This window comes from Microtus pennsylvanicus, chromosome 10 (genome assembly GCF_037038515.1).
Source record: "Microtus pennsylvanicus isolate mMicPen1 chromosome 10, mMicPen1.hap1, whole genome shotgun sequence".
Classification (NCBI taxonomy): domain Eukaryota; kingdom Metazoa; phylum Chordata; class Mammalia; order Rodentia; family Cricetidae; genus Microtus; species Microtus pennsylvanicus.
Window position 1 is genome coordinate 100,302,195 of NC_134588.1, and position 18,530 is coordinate 100,320,724.

General features: G+C 45.4%; 1 protein-coding gene across 1 annotated transcript in view; it reads left to right on the forward strand.

Annotated features, from left to right (window-relative positions):
• Dnah14 (dynein axonemal heavy chain 14) overlaps positions 1-18,530 on the forward strand; it is a 243,864-nt gene that overhangs the window by 214,231 nt on the left and 11,103 nt on the right. Inside the window, exons 76-80 of the mRNA XM_075987370.1 lie at positions 1,828-1,930; positions 3,939-4,166; positions 9,274-9,471; positions 12,221-12,420; positions 16,990-17,156. Of these exons, the coding sequence (XP_075843485.1) occupies positions 1,828-1,930; positions 3,939-4,166; positions 9,274-9,471; positions 12,221-12,420; positions 16,990-17,156 (896 nt within the window). The remainder of the gene's footprint in view (positions 1-1,827; positions 1,931-3,938; positions 4,167-9,273; positions 9,472-12,220; positions 12,421-16,989; positions 17,157-18,530) is intronic.

Sequence of the window (18,530 nt, forward strand, 5' to 3'; positions counted from 1 at the left end):
GTATTATGTGTGCGTGAGAGTGTGTGTGTTGTGTCTGTGAGCACATGCCGCATGTGTCGTATGTATTTGAGCTCATGTGTATGCATGTGCACGCCGCAGCACACATGGCAGCCAGAAGACCACTTTCAAAGCCAATTCTCTGCTTCCAGCATGTGGGTCCTGGGGATGATACTCAAGTTGTCAGGCTCAATGGCAGAGACTTTATTAACCATATTATTTAAACATTTTAGAAGTGATTTTAGATTTGCAGTACATGGACAATACGATCTCTCTTCACCTTTTTTCCTACTTCTCATTCTTATGGTTAGCCTACCACTGCTCCTAATTTACATGGACTTTTTTTCTGAGTTGTTTGGAAGTTAACTATAGACACAATGTCACTTGACCCTCAGTGCCTCGCTGTGCTTTGGCCATCTCATCAGCAGAGCTACTTTCTCACCGTATAAGTCCCAATACAGTGGTTTCTGTTGTATGTCTGTCTTTTTTGTCTCCCTTAGAAGGGCGGAGCTCCTCAGTCTGTCTCTCTTTCCATCTCCGATGGCTCTGAGAGACACCTATGTCGTGACTGTCCTGCAGTGGTATCCCCTCCGCACTCTGCAGGCTGTGTGCGCGCAGGGCTGTGATGAACGCTTCTGTCACAAGTTAGCAAACTTACAATATTATGATGGGCTTTCGGGTTTTGTTTGTTTGGTGGCTTGGTTGTTTTGGCAATGCTTTTGGTAGCTCAATCCCGAGCATGAGCTTCATCGACAACAGCGTCACGCTATAATGTCAAAAGCTGGGTGTACTCAAGAGTTCTCCACTTGAGCTCGCCTGCTGCGTCCTCATGTGCAGACATGAAGATGGTGAATTGCTAGACCTTTGCAGGGTAGCTTGTCAGCAGGTATACAATGTCACTCCGTGTTCCTGGTGATGCTGAATTTCATCATGTAATTACAGTATCTGCCGCTCATTGAAACTTTCAGAACTTTTCTGTATATTAAACGGTCCCCAATAGTTTCCCATGATAATATGTGACTGAATTATTACTACCCAATTTGCTAAATATTTTTAACTGTTCCCTTTTACTCTCTGCTTCTGTCCCCAGCACCTCACACAGAAAGAGTCATGTAATAGCAGGCCACCATGACAAAAAGGATCTCTCCTCTCCGGTCCACTGGTTCATTTACATCTTTAAATCTATCAATGTGGCTGTTGTCCCCTGTACTCATTTGACTGAGCCAGGTCCTACTGTTACCTACTTTGCTGTTCAGTTGTCCCAGGTCTAACCTGGAATTCACCCCACCCTACCCTGGCTTTTTGACATAGCTATATAAACAAGGCTGATCTTGAACTTGTAACCCCTGATTCCCTCCCAAGTGGAAGCATGTACTGCCACCCCTGGCTTTCACATGGGTTGTGTTTTATAAGTTTTCTCAAGTTTCTGTAATGAGTATTTATGACTTTTTTTACTTAAGGGAAACAGAAATGGATGAATCTCATGCAGTTCTGTGTGCACTATCAAAGCCCTCGTGGCGAGTGGCAGCTCTGGTACTGAGATAATGTGTAAGGTCACAGAAACGTTAAAATGTTCTGACTCTAAGAAGACAGTGCACGCATCTTTAGATTTTTTTTTTATTTTTTATTATGTATACAGTATTCTGTCTGCATGTCTGCCTGCAGGCCAGAAGAGGGCACCAGATCTCACTACAGAGTGTTGTGAGCCACCATGCGGTTGCTGGGAATTGAACTCAGGACCTTTGGAAGAGCAGGCAGTGCTCTTAACCACTGAGCCATCTCTCCAGCCCCAGTGCACGCATCTTTAATATTTACATTTTTATTTTGCAGATTTAATAATCCAGATATGACGTTAGACCCTGACTTTAGGCTTTGGTTGAGCTCAAAATCATATGGTTCTTTCCCAATTCCTATTCTTCAGAAGGGCGTGAAGGTAAGAACAAACAGGAGGGCTTCAGTGTTGACTGGCAAGCCCTGCTTGGCTGTAGAGCCTTGTCACTCATTATTCTAAATCAAGAAGAGCACTCATGGTGCACTCAGGTCAGCTTTGGCAAGGTGGGGAGGGTGCTACCATAGTCTGTAGACCTGCATTCAATAACACTTGCTTCTCAAAGAGGACGTTCTGCTTCCAGTTGCTGTAAACCAAGACACATACATTTTTCTTTCCCACCTTCTACTTTTTCCCCTCAAGACACCATCTTGCTATGTTGCCCAGGCTGGCCTTGAACTCCTGAGCTCAAATGACCCCCAACCTCAGCTTCTTGACTATGTGGCATTTTCTTATTTCTATTCCTCTTAACCATTTTATGGCTAGTTAGCTCTCTGGAAAGTTCTCCAGAAGGCAAACAAACTATTTGCTAAAATAACCTTAATTGTGGGTTATGTCTGACCTCTGAAACCCAACTATGAAGACTCAGTCAATCCTGTCAAAGGCCCAGCTGCCTAAAGACTTTGCACAATGAGAAACCAATGAAGACATGGGCAAAACCCACTTAGCAAAAAACTAGCGACACCTCCCTGCAATACTGCTCCCTAGTGTTTCCCTTCTCCCAGGGCTACTTCCCAACAGCCCTGCCCTGGAGCAGACAGAGAAATATGAGACTTCCTGCTGTAACTTAAGATGCCTTGTTTACTTCCCAAGACCCGGCTGACTGTGACATCAAGTGACCTTTTTCCTTTGGCCAGGAGGAAAAATTGGGAGGCAGTAATAAGAAAGAGGGACATAGAATTTCAAAAACCTTTGTTTTGATCAGGCCCATTGCTCTAGTTCCACTTTAAGAGTCTATCAATCAAGCTTGGCATAGTGGTGCATGCCTTTAACCCTAACGGCAGGGAGACAAAGCAGGAGGATGGGTCTCTATAAATTGAAGCCAGTCTGGTTTATATCTCCATCGGGAGTTCCAGGCCTGTCTCAAAACAAAACAATGGTCAGAAACCCTCCTTCCCAAAATTATGCACTTAGATCTCTGAGGGAAAGTATCCCTATTTCTGTAACTCAGGAGGGGAAGAAGGGCTACCATGGCAGCCATCTGTATGCTCCAGTAACGTCCTGGAGCCCCATGGTGCACAGGCACATACGACTCCCACTACATTGCCCTGTTGTGATTTTGAATCTAGAAATCTCGGGTTCATGCACACGCATATGCTCATCCATATAATGCATCTGCATAGCCACACAGTATTTATGTGCTGTGTATCGTAAGAATCACATAAGCTGCTTCATTTGCCAATGCTTATATATAAACTCTGGAAGCAGGTACCCATTATAAGATCCTGGTTATCTCTGACTAGCAGCCACACACACATATTAAAACCGTTGCAATTAATCATCCCAGCCACTCCAGCGGAGCAGACAGCAGCTTGGATTCTCAAGGCAATCAGAACCTGGTCACGCAAAGTCACCACTCACTCTTTCAGTGTGACTGGCTGTGTCTGTTGGCTTAGCTGGTGTCCTGTTTCCTGAGGCTTGGCTCCCTGTGTGTGCTGCCTGGCTGGGGTCTGGCAGCTCCTTTCCCTAACCACAGCTTAGCGACCGCTGATGTAGCTAACTGACAAACTCCAAAGTTCTGTCCTTCCCTAACACAATGCTTGGGGTCACAGCAACAAGTATCATCCCGGTGCTGTGGTTTGTCTTTCAAATGTGAATTAGACAGACCTCTGTGAGTTCAAGGCCAGCCTCATCTATGTAGTAAGATCTGTACCAGCCATGGATGCAGACTCAAACCATGCCTCAAAAATAATATAGGAATAGAATGTGATACAGAATCTGAAATGATCCTTTTACAGAGGTGTTCAAGAGGCAAAAGCATAGCCTAGGCTTGGACTTGACCGCGGCTCTTGGAAATAGCTGTCAGCCATGTGTGCCACTGGTGCTGTGGGAAGGGGCCCTCCAGGGTGTGTTCCCATCTATAGCCTCTTGGCGTTTTCACTCCTTTTTAAAGATTGCCGTGGAGCCTCCCCAGGGATTGAAAAGCAATTTACTTCAAATGTTTGGGTATGGCGGGAGCGGAGAAGTAACAGAAGAGATATTTGACAAAAATGACTGTGGACCATGGTGGAAAAAGATTCTATTCAGCCTCTGTTTTTTCAATGCTGTGATCAACGAGAGGAGAGTGTATGGAACACTAGGCTGGAACGCCCCTTACAAATTCAGTTCTTCAGACTTAGAGGTGAGTGTGGGCACCAGAGACACAAGCTGAGCTAAGCTAGTACGTGTCTCCATGGGGCGAAGCGTTCACCTGGTGGGAAGGAAATGCACCGTGTAGCTAGGAAATGAGGACTGTCAAGCCAGCTTTCTAGAGTGCATTAGCAGCCCCATGGCTCGAGCTATACCCCAGGGGCCTAGTTTCTTGAGTGAAATAAAGCAGTGTGGAAGGGAGCAAAGCTCAATACCTACCCACAGAGTCATTACAAGATGCAACTTGACAGCCTGGAGAGCTGGCTCCGCGGTTAGGAGCACTTGCTGCTCTTCCAGAGGTCCCAGGTTCAGTTCCCAGCATCTATGTAAGGGCTCACAATCACATGTAACTAAAGATCCAGGGGATCTGATGCCCTCTTCTGGCCTCTGTGAACATCAGGCACACATGTGGTGCACAGATACATAGTCAGGTAAAACACCCATACACATAAATAAAAATAAAGATATCCTTTAAAAAAAGAAGTGCAACTCAGTGAATATAAGTGAAACGCTTTTGATCAGCTTCTGACATGTAAATCACTATAAAACGTCTCTCAATATTAACTCAAAACAAGAAGGATTACCCTGAGTCACTGGGGCTGGGCAACTTAACAGTCTCATAATCCTTTTTAGATTATTATCCTTTTTAGAGCACCTTCCTCCTATTGTGCCTTTTAGCAGGATATTTTCTTTTATGTTGTTGTTTTGCTTTTGTTTTTTGTTGTTTTTTTTTTTTTCAAGACAGGGTTTCCCTCTGTAACCTTGGCTGACCAGGAACTCATTAGGTAGACCAGGCTGGTCTCAAACTCACAGAGAGCCTCTGCCTCCTGAGTGCTAGGATTCAAGGCGTGCACCACCACCCAGACTGAACATTTTCTTTATTGCTAATTAAAAGAAATGAACAATAATATCTGCTTAAACTTTTTCAGAGTTGCTGGGCAGTAGTGGTGCACGCCTTTGATCCCAGTATTCAGAAGGCAGAGGCAGGCAAATCTCTGAGTTTGAGACCAGCCTGGTCTATAGAGCAAGTTCCAAGACAACCATGGCTACACAGAGAACCCCTGTCTCAAAAAAACAAAACAACAACAAAATTCCCAAGTTAGTTTTCTTGCAGCTGTGCTTCTAATGTAGAATACTGCACCGTTCTGATTTTTTTTTTCTTATTTGTTTGTTTGGGTTTTTTGTTTTATTTTTGAGGGGTTGTTTGTTTCTAGGAAAGTCTTGATTCTGCCTATATCAGTAGCCCCCCCTGGGCAGGAGGTCTTCCGTTCTTTTGTGTCTTATCTCTGTGTCCATCAGGTATTTCTACCTTCCCAAGAAGTCACATGCACATAGTAAAGCTCATTATTTCTGGGATTGGCCAAGAATATAAAGTAAAACAGCGGCACACTGGAGAGCTGCCAAAGAGTGTGAGCCCGGGGCGGCCTACCCACGCTGTCCAAGGCCCAGGGCAGACAAAGCACCATGGGAAGTTCCTCAGTGTGCATCAGAGAGCTGAGGGGGGAAATAATTACCTTCCATTCATCTGAATAGAGAAAGGAATTTTTTTAATTTATTTCTTTATTAAAGATTTCTGTCTCTTCCCCGCCACCGCCTCCCATTTCCCTCCCCTTCCCCCAATTAGGTCCCCCCCCCATCAGCCCGAAGAGCAATCAGGGTTCCCTGCCCTGTGGGAAGTCCAAGGAACCCCCACCTCCATCCAGGTCTAGTAAGTTGAGCATCCAAACTGCCTAGGCTCCCACAAAGCCAGTACGTGCAGTAGGATCAGAAACCCATTGCCATTGTTCTTGAGTTCTCAGTAGTCCTCATTGTCCGCTATATTCAGAGAGTCCGGTTTTATCCCAGGCTTTTTAAGAAATGGAGACAGTGTGCCTTTCTCCACCCAGTGCTGGAGACCAAGCCCAGATCTCATACGTGATGAGTGTCATCCTAAAACACAGCACTGTACCCAGCCCAGTATGTCTTAAATCTAACAAAGAAGAAAAGTGAAAAGGAATTAACGTGAGGAAACTAAGAGAAAAAGGTAAAATAAATAACAAATGAAGCAAGATGAAGACTGTTATCACGTATTGTATTAACTGTAGTATGCACAGGGCCCTGGGCCCTGTCCCTAGCACTTCGATGGATAATGCACTTCCGTTACTTTTTTTCTTTTATCTGCATTTATTTTATGCTGAATTTATTCCTGTGCCATCAGTTTTTATTTCTCCAGGTTTTTCTGGGACATCTTTTTCTTCTGTGCACCCTCCTCTTCTGACTTTGGAACAGATTGTTCCTTTTCAGTGGGGACCACCTAAGGGTGGCCGGGGAGCTCAGGGGTGGGTTAATCTGGCCGTGAGCTCTGTAAATTCGTCAGTACATCATAGGTGCTTTCCTCATCTGGATATGCTCAATGACCAGAGAGTCTTCATCTAAGCCCCTCAGTTCAGCATTGCTCTCTGCACTCATTTTTTGGCCCCCGACCCCGTGTCCCTCCCCACTGTCTGGCCTGGTCACACCTACCAATGCCCCACACCGAAAGGGCGCACATGGCCTCTTTAAAGTGACATCATTCAGATATTAGGTGGCTTTCCGGATATGCATATCCTTGAAGGCTTGGGCAGTTTCACAGGGGTCCTTAACATGGACACGAAGATTTGGATCTCTTGATTTACATGGTTTTGTAGGTTTTCTGTGTCAAGAGAATAGCAAACCATCTTCACAGGTCACCTCGGGCCACTTAGAAAATGACCTGTATGTCTTGAAAGCCTTATTGCACTACTGAAAAGAAGTTAAAAGAGGTTTACTGGGAATAGAGAATTGGTAAAATGGCTAGGTAAAAATGTAAATATATAGTTTTTCTCTAGCCAGAAAAAAAAAACAGAATAGTAGTGCTAAAAAAAATTGAAACTATACAGGAACAAATTTAATAAGAAATTTACAGGTCCTGCATAAAGAGCATTATAAATTAGGGAGAAAAGGAACAACACTCTTGATGATTTAAAATGCTGAAAGTCTTGGGACAGCTTTACACGGTCAGCACACTACCTGTCCCCAGTTTCCAGATGGGAGCAGAGCCATGAGCCCTTGGGACTTTGCCCAGGTTACACAGTAAGTGGCAATGAGTGTCTTTCCCCTTTTATCTCCTGCTCCCTCTAGCCCAGCACACGCCTGTTCTCCAGGGAAGACCTCAGATAGAGCAAACTGTCCATTCTCCCAGCGCTAACTGCCAAATATAATGCTAAGTTACAACTAGAACTTAGAAGATATAAAATTGAAATAAATTCACAAAAAGAAATGTTAAATAAGCTATAAATACACACAAATTTTAAAAAGTGAAGGAATTTCCTTCCCCAGACATCAAAATGCACACACACACACACAAAAAAAAAAAATCCACTATCCTTAAGTAAATAGTTTAGCAGAAAAGTTAAGTTGGTGTAACTCAGCAAATAGCACAGAAGTAGATCCAATACCGAAATTCTAAAATTAGCATAACTGTTCATGGTCATGGGATGTAGTGATGTGGATGCTTTGCCTGCGTGTATGTCTGTGTACCATGTATGGGCCTGGTGCCCAGGGAGGCTGGAGCGGGAGTTATAGATATGTGTGAGCTACCATGTGGGTGCTGGGAATCAAACCTGGGTCCTCAGAAAGAGCAGCCAGTGCTCTTAACCCCTGAGCCATCTCTCCAACCACAGTGCCCTGCCCCCAAAATTTACTGCCAGTCAAAGTTCCCTCCAGTACAACTATACTCCTTGTGTCTTTCGACGCCTTCCAGCCTCTAGGAAGCACTGTTCCACCATCTATGAGGTCAGCTTGTTAATATATGACACCATAGTGTTTCAACAGAGTAAAAAGCTATACGAGTTGCCATAGAAACCAGGTGGTGCATGCCTTTAATCCGGTCGTGCACACCTTTAATCCCAGCCCTAGAGAGGATTATAGAATGGGAGGCAGCAACTCTCAGGCTCAGCCTCACTCTGAGATTCTTGGAGGCAGGATCGCCATTTCAGACTGAGGTAGAGGTTAGAGGTGAGAGGCTGGCTGTTTTGTTTTTAGAACCTTCAAGTTGAACCCAATTTCTGAGTTTTTATTAATCGTGCTTCAAAAATGTCTACATGTGCTCAGTACGCAGGCTTTTGTTTTAAAATCTTTGCAATAGGGTGCTTGGTTGGATGTGCAGATATGGAGCTCACAGTGGGATCACATCTCTAATGGTTTCCGCGGTGAGCACCAAAGGCTCCTGACAGAGACGGGTTGAGGGCCAATCTGTGTGCACTTGTGGGCAGAGGAGAGCCAGGAAGCCGGGAAGACACAGAGGGAAGGGCCCAGGAGAGCTGAGGACAGTAGACAGCAAGGGTAGGAAGGAGCCAGGGAGAAAGGGAAAGTGGTGGGGATCCATTCATATATGTGAGGTCACACCAAGGTCATTTTCAGAACACCAAGAACCTGCTGTTTTAGTCCTTGGTTGGGTGGGGGAGGGGGATACTTCCCTTCTGCATCCTTCTGTGCCCTGGTACCCAGTGCCCTGTGCAGGTCAGCCACAGCTTAGCCACTGTTGGGGGAAAACACATATCCTGAGACTTTACTCCTCTCTGTTCCTGGTTGGCTGGCTGGTTTCCCAGCACTGGGGACCAAACCCTAAGGCCTTGCACATCCTAGACTCCAGTAAGCTGCATCTCCAGAATCTCTTTTATTATTATCATTTAATGTGTATGGCTGGATTGCGTGTGTGTGTGTGTGTGTGTGTGTGTGTGTGTGTGTGTGTGTGTATCAGATCCCCTGGAACTGGAGTTACAGTTGTGAGCCACGTGGGTGCTGGGAGTGGAACCCAGGTCCCCTGGAAGAGCAGCTTGTGTTCCTCATCACTGAGCCATCTCTTCAGCTCCCCAAGTCCCCTTCTATTGAGTCAGTGTCTTACTATGTTGCCCAAATTGGCCTTGAATTTATAATCCTCCCGCCTCAGCCTCCTAAGTAATCCAGACTAGAGGACTGTACTTCTGGCCCCGTCCCGTTTCGGAGAGAAACTGGCCACTCGAGAGTTGTTGGTGTTGTGTGAAATGTCAGCTTAACTAAAAACACATGCAGAACTAACAAGGCGCAGTGGCCTTCCACAGGTTTCCATAAAGATACTGGGAAATGTCCTCCCTGGCCGGTCAGAAATTCCATGGAAGGAGCTCAACTACCTGATTACAGAAGTGACCTATGGTGGCCACGTCACTGATAAATGGGACAAGCGATGCCTGAAGACCCTCTTCAACAAGTTCTGCAGCCCTGAAGTGCTGAAGGCTAACTTCAGTTTCTCCAGCGATGAGGTAAGAAGCGAGTGTATCGTCTTAATTATGCCTCACCAGGTTTTGCTGCGTCCTTTCTGTCCTCAACCAAACGTTACTTGAGACCCTTTCCTTACCATTCAAAACCAAACTAACTTCCCATTGGTCTATTTTTTTGCTTATGTTTTTGTGTTTTTTTGAGACAGGGTTTGTCTGTGTAGCTCTGGTTGTCCTGGAACTCATTCTGTAGACCAGGCTGGCCTGGAACTCACAGAGATCCGCCTGCCTCTGCCTCAGTGCTGGGATTAAAGGCGTGCGCCACCAGCCTCCCACTTGCCATTATCCTATTAAATGCCAATGAATAAAAAGAATGGTGAGGAAATCGTGTGTGCCCTCTGAGGACCTCGAGGGCTATACACAAAGCACAAGGAGGCCGGAGCAAGCAGTGCGTACAGACCACAGCGTCCACGCCAGTCAACGTGCATGTGTTTCCCGTGGGTTGCCAAAGCTTCCATTTGCCCAGCCTGCAGTCAGAGACTCTGAGGTCCACGGGGTGGAACGCACACAGCACCAGTATGAGGCAAAGCTGGTGTCCAGGAGCTCCGTCTCCCACCAACATCCGAGGTAGAAAGCTCCAGATGTCACTGTTTACTCCCCTCACCCCCTTAGTGTCTATCCTCCATGTTGGCGTCCTCCTTGTGGGCAGAGCGCCAGGCTAGACACCGGCAGTTGTGCTCTGTGGAATGTTTGCTACCGAGGGAACAACTCTGTGACCTCTGACCCGCAGGGAGGGAAGTGTGGAGTGGTAAGTGGACAAAAGGAGAGGAGAGGGATGAGGCTCTGCACCAGACCTGGGCCTGGTGTCATGGAGAGGGGTAGAGGTCAGACCCAGGTCGTCTTCCTAGCGTCTTGGAAATACAGCGATGAAGGAAGTGATATCTGAGGGAAACTCTTTGGTAAAGCACCATGCCATTACATATTGGAAGCACGCGATCTGATTTTGATTTTGATTTTATAGGGGATTATAGTTAAGAGATTACATGAATCACAGAAGAGACTTTAAACTTTGGACTCTTAAACATTGTTGAGACTTCAGGGACTTTTGAAGTTGGACTAAATGTGTTTTACATTATGGATACTGTTACAACAATGCTTTTCGGGGTCGGGGTGGAATGTGATAGCTTGAATATAACTGACCCTGATAAGCTCACAGGGAGTGGCACTATTGGGTGAAGTGGCCTTGATGAAGGAAGTGTCACTGTGGGACAGGCTTTGAGGTCTCTTTTGCTTAAGCTTTTGCTCAGTGTCACAGTCCACTTCCTGTTGCCTTCTGATCAAGATGTAGCCAGCACCATGTCTGCCTGCATGCCACCATGCTCCCTCAGATATCACTTCCTTCATCGCTGTATTTCCAAGACACTAGGAAGACGACGTGGGTCTGACCTCTACCCCTCTCGATGACACCAGGCCACCATGATGATAATGGACTGAACCTCTGAACTGTAAGCGAGCCACCCTAATGAAATGTTTTCCTTTATAAGAGTTACCATGGTCACGGTGTCTCTTCACAGCAATGGAAACTGTAAAACAATCCTCAAGTCAGTCCCTAATATAAAATTATCCTTGAAAACCTTTAAAAATTGCTCAGTAACGATAGTATGCTCGGCTTCTGGATTTTTTTTTTTTTGGTTTTTTTTGAGACAGGGTTTCTCTGTGGCTTTGGAGCCTGTCCTGGAACTAGCTCTGTAGACCAGGCTGGTCTCGAACTCACAGAGATCCGCCTGTCTCTGCCTCCCAAGTGCTGGGATTACAGGCGTGCGCCACCACCGCCCGGCTTATGCTCGGCTTCTGTATGTGGACTTGCACTGAGTGAGTGTAAGTGAACAGGAGATAAAATAATATGTATATTATTTTATATATATATATAGTTTGTTTATATATGTAGTTTTATATATATAGATAGAGAGAGAGAGATTGTTTTTCATTGCAACATACCATGCTAACAAAAATATATTTCTGAAATCTTACATTTCAGTTGTTTTAAAACCCTGAAACTTTTATGACCATTCCAGCTTGCCAATCCATCCTATGCACTGTAATAATCTTAGTTTCTTTCGCTGATAATATCTTTATCAGTGACTTTGTTCTCTAGTGTGTCCTGTGTCCTTCACCAGGTCTTCAGTGAAAGCTGCTACCACCAGCCTCCTGACCATATTAAATAATATGTTTCTCTTCCTGGTCACTGATCATTCATTCTTAATATCTGTATAAGACAGATGTCTATAATTTGACAAATGCCTAAAATGACAAAAACCAGCTGTGCTGCTTTGGGCCTGTTTCAGTACAGGACATCATGACAGGAGACAAAGATGGGCAGAGTAGGCATCCCGGTGTCTCCTCCAGTGACACACAGCGCTCTAACCTCCTCCCTTCTTAGCAGGCTTATCCTCTCCCGTGGCAAGGCTAGTCTCCCTTCTAACACGCAAGGCCTTGGCCTCCTTACATGGCTTCTACAGGTCACACTAAAGGCCCTGTGCTTCGTTACCTGTGGGTATGTCTCATCAAGGCAATAGAACTCCTTAGTCCTTAAACCACCTCCCCCTTCCCAACAAGAAAGTTACATGTGAGTGTTTGCAATGGAGTGGCCCCAGGTATTGCTTTTAATAGACACTCTGTACCATATAGAAATAGGAGCCTTTGACACAGAAGGTCGTGGGGGGTTACTGCCTCCATGCATTGGCTGGAGGAGATTCTTATTCATGTAACACTAACAAATCCCCTCACCTTTCAGGGGTACCAGCCAGTGCCCAGCTCTGCAAGCTTACAGGACTACATACACATTATCCAGTCCTTGCCTGATGACGACTCTCCTGAAATCTTGGGGATACACCCCGAAGCCACACACACCTGCAGTGAGATCAAGTGTCAGAAGTTCATTGAAAATCTCATCACCATGCAGCCAAAAGCTGCTCCTGTCAACCTCATGATCAAGTAAGAGGACACGGGGAGCTGTTGTTATTAGCTGGGAAATGCCAGATAAAGTCTTGATAAACAAGTATGACTTGCATGATATAGAAAACTCCATGTTGTTTCCTCTGCACACCCACTCACCTGCACTCATGGTTTGGGTTTGGTCTTTCAAGACAAGTTTCCCTGTGTAGCCCTGACTGGAACTCACTTTGGAGACCAGACCAGCCTCAAAATCAGATCAGCCTGTCTCTGCATCCTGAATGTTGAGATTAAAGGTGTGTGCCACAACACCCAGCTGTAAATGAATTTGTTTAAATGTGAAGCGTGCACATTTGCTTCTCAGGAGGAACAGACAGCCCTCACAGTGACAGACAGGGCTGTGAGCTCAAGAGAAACTCCCTATACTTGGAGGCCCATGTGAATAACGGCTTTACTTGCTGTGTTCAGTGTCACGCCGCTCCGGTGTCCTTACCTGTAAAGTGGGTAAAAATACCCGTCTGCCCTTTGAGGCTGCTGTAAGGTCTAAAAGGTGTCATACGTGTACCCCAAATTCAGCCCCCTCCCCTCAAAACTATAAAATCAAGTGTGTCCATGCTAGAGCTGCGTCTGGAGCCCTCAAAGGGGAGGTCCACTCTCCACTGTTAGACATCGCCAGGCGCTGTCCTCCAGGGAGCTTAAGGACTAGACAATGGTGTGCTCACTTTTTCTTCCAACTTCCTCACCAGACCTGTGCTCAAATCCTCGCTCTGTCGTGTTACTTTGTGAATAAGGGGAAGCCAATTGCTGCTCTGCCAAGGCCCCTCATCTCTGAATCAAGACAGTGATGTTGGCTACTTCATGGGGTCTCCCTGGGAGTCCACAGATTTCCCTCCTTGGTTTTAGTTTTTCAATTTCTAGGTTTGGCATATCTTAACCACCACCATTCAAGGCCTTTCAATAGTGTTGCGTCCCATTTGGAGACTTGATCAAACGTTTCAAGTAGATAAATATTTGTTATAAAGCTGGAACCCTTCTGTTGTCTGTCTGCCAGGCCTTCTCAAGGCCACCAGTCATTTTCATAAATCTAATAATAATATATATGTATATATATACATATATAATCTTAAATTCATTTGTTCTCTTATTTATATAAATTTAGCAGGATTTCAGTTTAAATTTTTTCTCTGGTCTCTCTTTTTTTTAAATGGAGGCATAAGCTTCACCTCTCCAGTTCTCATGACTATCACAGAAGTTCATGAGCTGGGAAGTTGGCTCAGTTTACCAAGGGTTGCTGTGCAAGCACAAGGGCCTGTGTTCAGATTCCCAGGCCCCACAGAAAAGCCAGGCACATATCCATCACCCAAGTGCTAGGAAATGGAGAGTGGGTCCTGGAGCTTGCTGACTAGATAGCCTTGCTGAGATGCTGAGAGACCTTGTTTCAACAGATAAATAAGGCGGAGAGATTCCTGAGATAAAAGCCATCTCAACATCAGCCTTTCACCTCCACATGTCTATACAAGCAAGCTCACCTGCACACACACACACACACACACACACACGTACACACACACGCTCACATATGTTGTAGAATAACCTGTTGACAGAGGTTTCTGTCCCGCCCAGTCTTGCAGCCATTCAGTCCCAAAGAAATACACAGAGGTCTACATTAATTATAAACCGTTTGGCCTATTAGCTCAGACTTATTAACTCTTACATCTTACATTAGCCCATAATTCTCGTTTGTGTTAGCCACATGGCTTGGTACCTTTCATCAGCAAAGCCTTCTTATCTTCTCATCTTGCTTCCTCTGCATCTGGGTGACGACTGCAAACTGAACCTTTCTTCTTCCCAGAATTCTCCTGTTCTGGTCTCCCCACCTATTCTTCCTGCCTGGCTACTGCCTGGCCAATCAGCATTTTATTAAATTAATACAAGTGACAAGTCTTTACATAGTACAAGACCATAGTACAAGTCCCACAGCAATAACCATTTTGTACACTGTGAACATCTGTCACTGGGACTAGTTTCATAAAAAGCTGAACAGCAAATAGCTAGGCAGGATAGAGAGGGTAGAAAGGATGCTGGGAAGAAGAAGGGCAGAGATACAGAGTCGCCAGTCAGAGAGGAAGCAGGGGAGCAGTATGGGCAGTGCAGAGTAAAGGTCATCAAGCCATGAGGCAGAAAGTCAATGACTAGAAATGGGTTATTTTAAGTTGTAGGAGCTAGTTAGAAACAAGCCTAAACTATTGGCCAAATTTTCATAATTAATAATAAGTCTCCATGTGGTTATTTGGGAGCTGGCAGGCAGAACAGAAAAATCTGCCTACACACACACACACACACACACACACACACACACACACACACACACCATATTCTAGATAATAACATTTCCTTAGCACAAAAGAAAAATCTTTTCTATAATTTTTCCCGTGGAATTACTTCTTGCTGGAAACATGAATAGGACACTCAAAACTCTGTAACTGTCGGGACAATTGCTCCACAAGTCTATGCAAGGTGGCCCCATTACCCACATCCCTGGATGCCAACTACATATTCTCTAATGCCAAGAGACTGAGTTTACATTTTTTTGGCTGTTAAAATACATATTTTTCCATGTGCCTCCAAACCAGTTGGAATTCTGTATTCCATTATAGTCTTATTATCTCTTTGGATCAAGACTTAGTCAGATGACATCAGAATGTTTCCTGGCTTTGGCATATGGGTTTTGCTATTTGATCCATCATCCAATCTTGTTTACTAACAACATATAGACATAGTTCCAAGTGCCACTTCACTAGAAGTGAGTGTATACCATCTGCTTCATAGCGGAGAACTGCACCGATGGAGAACTCTCCAGATGTGAACTCTCCAGATGTGCCCAGAGCAGCAGGTGGAATGTCATGTAGACGCCACACTTCTGATGACACCGGTCATGCTGGTAGCAGTCCCCACTGCACCAACAGAAGATGGCATGATTGTAACGGAATTGTGCACCCTTTGCTGGGGAGGGGTAAACAAATGTCTGTGCCTCAGACAGGGCACTGACAACACACCACAGAAACAATTTCTCCCAAATCTAGCTTAATCAGTGGGCTCACTGAAGTTATGGGTTACAGGCTACTTATTGGAGCATAGATGAATCAAAAACATCTCTGTCACCAAAAAGTCCACCCTAGCATAGGTGGCAACTCCTAAAAGCTTGCAGGCTGCTTGTCTCTTCAGTCTCTCCCACCCAGCAAGAGCTTATTCTGATAAACCTTATAGGGAGCCTTGTGAATCTTCTAAGTTTCAGGAAGTTCCTGTGACTTGTGACTTACTTTACTCCCTGGGCCTTCTAAAGTTTAGTTCATTTCCTCTAGAAAGGAGTGTTCAATTTGAAAGAAATAGTTATACAATAGGAATACATCTAATGAGCATCTTAAACATGCTTCATAGTGTCTCCTCACGTAGATAAAGAGGCCATAAGTCCTCCAATCATGTTGTTCAAACATGGAAACTCCTTTGTCTGTGAGATGACACTGGGAGACCTGTCACATTCAATATAATTGAGACTTGTTGACTTTTGAAATTACTTGAAGCTACCTTGGATAGCTGCTGAGAAATCAAAGCAAAAGCCAAAAGAATGGCATAGAAAATCCATGTCCTCTGTGACTTGCAAGGTAGCCCAGAAGCAGCGCTACTGAACTAGCAGGCCATGTGGTGTCAGGTTATCAGCTGCTTTCAAAGATGGCATTCGGTGTTAGGTGAAAACCTGGCCCATCCTGGTGAGCAAAAGGAGCCCACTTTCTGCCATCTGCCCTGTGCTCATTCATTTCTGACCCTGCCTTCTCATCTTCTGAAGGATTTCAAAGCATCTCTCTGTTGCAGGGGAGGGCCCACTGTTTGTCCCGGCCGCCTGGCTAACTTACACCTGAAATAAAAGAAACTGTATTAATTAAAATACTGCTTGGCCATTAGCTCTAACTTTTTATAGGCTAGCTCTTACATCTTAATTTAGCCCATTTTTATTAATCTATGTATTGCGACGTGGCGGTGGCTTACCAGAGATTTTAACCAGCGTCCATATCCGGTGGAGGATCTATGGCTTTTCTGACTCTGCTCTTCTTCCTCCCAGCAATTTAGTTTTGTTTTTTCTGCCTACCTAAGCTCCGCCCTATCAACTAGGCCAAGGCAGTTTCTTTATTCATTAACCAATGAAAGCAACACACAAACAGAAGGACCTCCTACACCATCCCTCCAGCCAGGTGGCTCCACAGTCTCCCCACCCCCATGCCACATTCATTACTGCTCCTGTCACACCCAGAGCTCATGGGTCATGGGTAAGCACAGAGGAAAGTGACAAACTGACCCATGAGAACCCATGAGCTTATGGGCCTGCCACGTCCTCCTCCTCGTTCAGTCTAGACATATGCCTGTCTGGAGATGGAGTCTGGTTAAAATAAAGAGTTTTAGAAACAAATCCACATTTCCTCATGAACATGTAAGTTACAGGACAGTTCTCCCCTCTGCAAAGTGGGGTGAATTCCAGTCTCTGGCGTTCAGGTTCACAGCTATGGGTCCTCCCAGGCAATGGGTCTGTGCCTCATTCTTCACCTGACCCCTGTGCAGTCCCGAGCAGAGCAATGACGACCTGGTGATGGAGATCCTATCTGACATCCTGGTTCAGCTGCCCCTGACAGTGGAGAACGAGCAAGCCTCAGGGCCTGAGAGTCAGAGCACATTCAAGTTCATCTTGTCAAGTTCAATGTGGGAGAAACTTCAGAGCAATGTTGAAGGTGAGTGGTGGCCCTGGGCTCCTCCTGCTGCAGCCTCATCAGCAAAGACTCTGACCCTGGAGGAAGGTCGAGGGTCTCCCCAGAGGGGAGGTGGCACAGAGAGGAAAACAGGGCTGCAGAGTGAGGGAAGAGGAAATGCGAAGGTACCAAGACCAAAAGTGAAGGAGCAGCCATCACAGCAGACACAGCATAGAGCTCTGCTGGGGCCGCTGCCCACTGCCACTCCACTGCTGCTCCCCTACGCCCGGGCTCCCGGTGGACTCAGAAAGGTGCAGCCAGGCTAGCTCTGAGGAGATGTTAAATACCTGGACTGGGAGAATTTTCCAAGTTAAACTTTAACATCCATATTTCCTTTCTTTTTTTATTTTTGTTTGTATGTTGGTGGAGTGTGCACTTGAGAACAGAAGCCCAAGAGGACAAAAGTTTCCGATTCTTTGGAGCTGGAGTTGTGCCCAATTGTTAGCCATGACATGGGTGCTGGAAATCAAATTCAGGTCCTCTGCAAGAGCAAAGAGCTCTTAACCACTGAGCCATCTCTCCAGTCCTATAGTCTCTTTCCAAAACTCATTTGGAGTCAAATGCTGAACAACAGCTTCCCAAAATGCACAGTGATGGCAAAGCCAGTGACAGCACAGGCAGCCGTGGTCCCAGTAAGGGGTGTGATCCCTGATTGACGATGTGTCTCCGCTTGGGCAAGTACACTGACCCTGGCACAGCGGGGAAACCCTAGGGTGCATCTCTCAGAAAGCTCAATCTAGTCTTCTCTTCTGCCTGCAAGTTTAAAATATATATGTGTGTGTACACATATATAGATAGATAGATAGATAGATAGATAGATAGATAGATAGATAGATAGATAGATAGATAGATAGATAGATATTAAAAAGAGGGTCTTACTAAGGAGCCCTGGCTGGTCTGGAACTCAGAGATCTGCCTGACTCTGCTTCACGAGAGCCAGACTACAGATGTGCGCCACCACATCCAGCTGTTTTTACAGGATTCCTGTGGTTTAACACGTCCAAGGGAGAGCATATACTTTGTGTCACATAAATACTGCAGGAATTTCAAACTTGAGTGCTCATACCTAAAGCTTCCTTTGGTTTATTTGAGACAGAGTCTCACTATGTAGCTCTAGCTATCCTGGAACCCACTCTGTACACCAGGCTGGCCTTGACCTCGCATAAATCTGGTCTCCTGACACAGCTGGTCAGGATTTGCATATTAGGTGTGATGACACTTGGTATGAGTCATAACATGCAGGAAGGTTGATTAAAAACACTAAAATATTTGCTATCTACATGCCTCTAGAAAATGTCTACCAACCATGGTCAAAATACATGGGCTTCCTCTAACACCCATGTCCTTCTTTCCCTA